This window comes from Sinocyclocheilus grahami, unplaced genomic scaffold, assembly GCF_001515645.1.
Source record: "Sinocyclocheilus grahami isolate Dianchi unplaced genomic scaffold, SAMN03320097.WGS_v1.1 scaffold2685.1, whole genome shotgun sequence".
Classification (NCBI taxonomy): domain Eukaryota; kingdom Metazoa; phylum Chordata; class Actinopteri; order Cypriniformes; family Cyprinidae; genus Sinocyclocheilus; species Sinocyclocheilus grahami.
This window is the reverse complement of record NW_015507863.1, coordinates 9670-15665: the sequence shown is the minus strand read 5'-3', so window position 1 is coordinate 15665 and position 5996 is coordinate 9670. Positions and strand designations below refer to the sequence as shown.

At 40.9% G+C, this 5996-nt stretch overlaps 1 protein-coding gene across 2 annotated transcripts in view; it reads left to right on the top strand.

The window, feature by feature from the left end:
* The first annotated feature begins 280 nt into the window (after positions 1–280).
* The window catches only part of LOC107575513 (interferon-induced GTP-binding protein Mx-like), a 14547-nt gene continuing 8831 nt past the window's right edge, over positions 281–5996 (top strand). Inside the window, exons 1-3 of one of the 2 annotated variants that reach the window (XM_016261874.1) lie at positions 287–303; positions 3232–3440; positions 4552–4611. In XM_016261874.1, the coding sequence (XP_016117360.1) occupies positions 3361–3440; positions 4552–4611 (140 nt within the window). In that variant the 5' untranslated portion in view covers positions 287–303; positions 3232–3360. Of the gene's footprint in view, positions 304–3231; positions 3441–4551; positions 4612–5996 lie in introns of both variants that reach the window. The other variant, XM_016261875.1, reaches the window with a different exon arrangement.

Genomic DNA, 5996 nt, shown 5'->3' with positions numbered 1-5996 from the left:
ACAGCTGAGATTCTTGAGACACATACACAGACAGAAGATAGGGTAAGCTTATGTAATTGTATAATCTTGTGAATTTTTAGTTTATATATTGATGGTGGTGGGGAGGATGGAGGGGAACATCATGCATCATAAACGGCAATCATAAAAGAGAAAAGTCAGTACTTATATACTCCAAGTGTCAAGCTGTGATTGGCCAGAGCTAATAATTATGCATGAATGACAATAGTCTTCCTGGTACCACCTTTGCTGACACTTTCATTTCTGATGAATAAAACACTCATCTGTATCTTGGGTGGTTTGAGGGTGAGTACATTTTCAGCAATTTTTTGGGTGAACAATTCTTTTAAATGTATTATTTCTACACATCAATAAAAGGACATCTTAGAGATGCACATAGAAAACACAAACAACCATTTTCTCAATATATGCTAATTTACCTAACAGCCCTTTTTGAGGATTTTTGAATACAAAAAAAAAAAGTTGCCCTTGTGTCCCTTTGCTTCACTTTATGTGATTTTCTCTTTCCTTTTTTCACTGAAATCTATACCTATTCCTTTGGTGGTCTAAAGTTCAGCAAGAGATAATAATAATTTAGTGCAAAAAAAAACAACAAAAAAAACAATGATATATATATATATATAGCATCATTGTTTTTCTAAGAATTATTATTATTAGGGCCCGAGCCCTATTGATTTCCTTAGGATTATTAGGGTCCAAGCCCCGAAGGGAGTGAAAGGACCTATTGACCTATTGTTTTTATTTATTTATATCAAGGTTTTTGGGGCCCTTAGCATGCTCAAAAACCCATGAAAATTGGCACACACTCACACACTTTGGCGTGGCAGAGGGCCTCTACAGTGTAGATGTGTAAAATACAGCATTTTTGCATGTATACATATGAAACTTGGTACACATATAGATCTCATCGAGCCAAACAACTTTCGCACTTGATTGTCATAGGCTCTGCCCAACAGGAAGTTGGCTATTCAGGGTTTTGTGAAAAACACATGCTCTGGAATTTGATATACTCATCCTAGGTTTTTTATCCGATTGCCACCAAACTCGGTCAACATGTCCTCAAGACATTGGGGATGCAACATTGTGAGGGGGTGTTTGATATCTCCAACGGTTTGTCCGTGGCGAGGCGTTGAAATTATGACGAGAAATGAGAAACAGGTCTGTCTGATTTTGCTCAAATTTCAGCAGTTTATTCGTTCAAGGAGTCAGATCACATAGATGTGACTATAATGAGTTTCAGTCATAGCGCCACCAATTGGCAGCAGGAAGTATTACTTTTTTTAAAAAGCTTTGAATGCACCCTCTTATATTTACCCGATTTGCTTCAAACTTCATCAGACTAATGTAAAAATATGGCCGATGTAAATCTGTGATGGCATTATTGATATTTTAAATATTGTTGCCATGGCAATGTGTCAAACTTTAATATTCTTTTCTGGTGTTTTTAAAGCCCTTAACATGCTTAGAATTTCATGAAACTCAACACACACATCAGCATTAATGATAGATAGACACTGGCAAAAGCTCATAAATAGGTGTGGAGGAGGCACTCTATAGCGCCACCTTTTGAAAAAGTGGGGAGGGGGGTTCGTTTTCCCTACAGCTACCAAACTCTGTATATATGTTGTTCTCATAAAGCCGGACAACTTTCTAATAAACAGTCATTAACTACGACCAACAGGAAGTCGGCTATTTTTATTTGAATGTGTGTTTTTAAAAAAAATGTGTTTGTTGAGTGTGGGGGTGGGTGGGTGTTTGGGTGAGAGAGAGAGAGAGAGAGGGGGGGGGGGGGATTTTTTTTAGGGCTCTCTGCAATTTTTGTGCCAGTTTTGCCATTTTCAGGAGTTGTATTTTAACAAACTCCTCCTAGAGATTTCATCAGATCAACACCAAATTTGGTCGGTCTAATCTAAAGCCCTTTGTGATGTTAAGTTGTGAAGATCTTCAGTTTTCGTTGAAGAGCGTGTCCGTGGCGGCCTGAGAAATCTCAGTGTTTTTGCCATGAAACAGGAAATTGATATAACTTTTGCATACAATGTCTGTTCTGCCCCAAACTTCACGTTTGATAAGACTCCTGACCTGAAGAGACCTACATGCCCATATTCAGTTATAGTCATAGCGACACCTGCTGGCAACAGGAAGTGACATGTTTTATGCTGTAACAAACTCCTCCAAGAGATTTAATGACATCAACATTACATTTGGTCAGTCTAATCTAAAGGCCTTTGTGATTTTAAATTGAGAGGTTCTTGAATTATTTAAAGGGCGTGTCCGTGGTGGCCAGACAAAATGTTATGTTTTGCCATGGAAAAAGAAGTTGTTGTAACTCAGCCATATAATATCCGATCTGCTACAAACTTCACGTGTTTGATACGACTCCTGGCCTGTACACAACTCAAGGCCAATATCCAGTTATTTTCATAGTGCATCCTGCTGGCAACAAGAAATGACTTGTTTTACATTAACTTAAACAATGTCCGATCTGCCCCAAACTTCACGTGATTGGTAAGAGTCCTGGCCTGAAGACAACTACATGAAACTATGCAGTTATAGTTATAGCACCACCTGCTGGCAACAGGAAATGTCATGTTTTAAAAAAACATGCAATGTCCAAGCTGCTCTAAATTTCTTGTTTGATACGAGTCCTGGCCTGAAGACATCTAAAGACCAATATTCAGTTATAGTTATAGTGCCACCTGCTCGAACAAGATATATCATGCTTTACACTCACTCAAACATGTGATGTCCAATCTGGACCAAACTTCATGTCTAATAAAAGTCCTGCCATGAAAACATCTACATGTCAATATTCAGTTATAATCACAGCACCACCTACTGGGAACATATGTCATGGTATGTTTGAGTGAGTGTAAAACATGTTCAATCTGCACCAACCTTCACATTTGAGAAAACTCCTGGCCTGAAGACATCTACATGCCAACATTCAGTTATAGTCATAGCACCACCAGCTGGCAGCAAGAACTTTGGCACGTATAAATTACTTTGACATATTCCTCCTATATTTACTATTTTAAAAGCACATTGCCCACTGTTCGCTGTTTTCCTAAAGCCACCAAGTGGCGGTGAGCCCAGGTGCAAAGGGCCCTGTGTCTACTGGCATTTGCATTCTTATGTTTCCTGGCATTTGCATAATGGGTGTGATACACTATAAATTCAGTCTAAAATACTGACATACGTTTTTTTTTTTTTCAGCATCACCACAAGCACTCTGTTTGGGTGAAACCTAAAGAACACAATTTATAAGAGACATCAAAAAGCAAGGACATTATCAAGGACATATTCTTGGAACTTTTTATTGTTTTCGTTCTCACATTCAGGGAAATGACCAGTTCAGGTTTCTCATCTCCAGATCAAAGTGATGATGAAGATAGTGATAGTTCTCAGAAAGGTTCTCTTGAAAGGTTAGTATACAGTATATGACATAATATAAGTTGTTAAATTTTTTTGAAGTAAATATTTATGCTTTTAGAAGCTTGACTTATTTCTTGCTATAAATTTATATATATTTATATAAATATATATATATGACCAGGCAACTGGCATATAAGCATATAATAGTATAATGGTAATAGTAGTAAGTACAATAGAAGTGGAGCTGTGGTGGAGCCAGAGCGACAGAGGACCAAGGTGGAGCTGGTGGACTGACGAGCCACATTGGAGAGGGAGTTAGGAACCATGTTGGAGCCGCTGGGTCGACGGGCCAAGGCAGAGTACGGGTCTCGGAGGTTGGAGGCGGAGACTGGGGATCCTTCGAGCACGGTGGAGCTGGAGACTAACAGACCCAAGTGAATCTGCTCCACAGATGTAAAGCTGAGGACGAGCAGAGGTTCAGTTCAACACTGACCTCCATGGTTGTGACGGGACAAACCGACAGCTCCAAGCAGACAAATAGTTCAAAACAGACCTCCATGGTCATTTCAGGACAGACAGGGAGTTCATAAATGGCCTCCTTGGCCATAACAGGACAGGTAGAGAGTTCAAACAATGAAGGAAGAAGTACCTCAGAATAAAAGTCTACTAATTCTCCCAAGTCCTGTCTCAGATCACCCTCAGCGGTGGTACAGTGGGCGGACTTTCCTCTGTGCCCTTACACTCCACAGTCTCATCCACCGTAGCGTGCATTGTTGCCGGCTCTCGCACGCGTTCAGACGTCAAATTAGGCTCTTTCTCCGGGGCGATCCTCAGCTTTGTCGCTCCTCTTGGCGGTGGCTTGGCGGGTGCTGGCTCTCCGTCTGCAGTGGGCTCAGGCTGATGCTCCATGCAGCAGGGGGATGCTTGGCTGGGCACTGGGTCGGGAGTGGGGCTGGTGTCATCACCCGCAATGTCCACTGTGAGCAGCGATCTACAGGACACCAGCACCTACTCCACAAATGTGGCAAATTCCCCCTGCTAAGCACAGAGCATGGTGATGGCGGCAAAATGATCCATAACAAAAAACAAAAGAAACTATGACCAAAACCACAAAAAATAAACGAGGTAAATAATGCCAGTAATATGCTTTTACTTTTTAAGGTCGGCTAGTCTGTCACGCTTACGTGCTGGAATGAAGACAGAGAGTGCACGGCGAAGAAGGTAATCTTAATTCTTTCAATAAATTCACAAGAAATTAAGGAAACGTCCACACACATAGGGTAACCAAATACAACAGCCTACAAATGCCAGAACAGAGAGGGGAACTTAAGTAGGGTGACTAACGAGGGACAAACAGGTGAACTGAATAAGGCAATCAAGAGGAGAAGGAACTAGATCAATGAACAAACTAAGGCGGTCCACACGATCGCGGGTATTTTCAAAACCGCAGCTTTTTCTAAGTGGTTTGGCCATTCGTCCACACGCAAACACAGCACCAGGTCACTGAAACCGAACATTTTGTAAAACTTCTGCCAGGGTGAAGATTTTCAAAAACTCCAGTTGCAGTGTTATCGTGTAAACAACAAAACTGGAGATTTTGGCTTGTAAAGTCGGAGCATGCGCTGTTATCTCCGCCTACTGGATTATTTTTCAGGCTTCTGATTGGCCAACATGGCTTTAGGGTTGAGATTATATCGCCACCTGTTGGTTTGTCATGCTCTTGACCAGTGTTGGGGGTAACTCATTACAAGTAATGCGAGTTACGTAATCAGATTACTTTTTTCAAGTAACTAGTAAAGTAACGCATTACTTTTTTAATTTACAAGAAAATATCTGAGTTACTTTTTCAAAAAAGTAATGCCAGTTACTTTGTTTTCCCATTTATTGACTGACAAGTCTCCTGTCCCCATATTGGGAGAAATCGGGTGTTACGTATCGGGTCCATGAACTTCTGTCTGCTAGCCATCAGAGGTCACCCTTTCCACTTCATTGACTCTCGCACTACACTGTTGCATATCACCCCCAGACTACATATCCCATCATTCATTACACTGATTGCACACAGCACTGATTGCACACAGCTGTATCATATCACTCACTCACTATTTAACACTCTATCTCACACCCTTCAACTGCCGAGTATTGTATGCCTAGCCTAGCCTCTCGGTTTCTGATCTTTGCCTGTTTTCCTGGATTCATCCCTTTAGCCTCGCCCTTTTGATTCTGTTCGCCGTTCGTTGACCTTCGCTAGCCCTAGGATTATTCTTGTGTCTTGTCCACCATATACCTGTTTGCCATTGTTCGACCCTGCCTGTGCTTCTGACCTCTCTGCTTTAAATAAAGCTTGCACATGGATCCGCACATCTCACGTCTCGTCAGCCCCGTAACATCGGGAGTTGTGTGCGCTGTGTGAACATGTTACTGTAGTTCTAGACTAAATGTGAATGTGCATTAATTCATCCCACTCACAAAAAACAGATTTAGTATTCATCAAAATGAATTAAAACAGTGAAATGCAAACTCAGAATATGACGCAAACCTGCAATAATTAAATATGTTAAATAACACATGTATCTAATCCCATTTTATTAACCGATGTCTTTGCT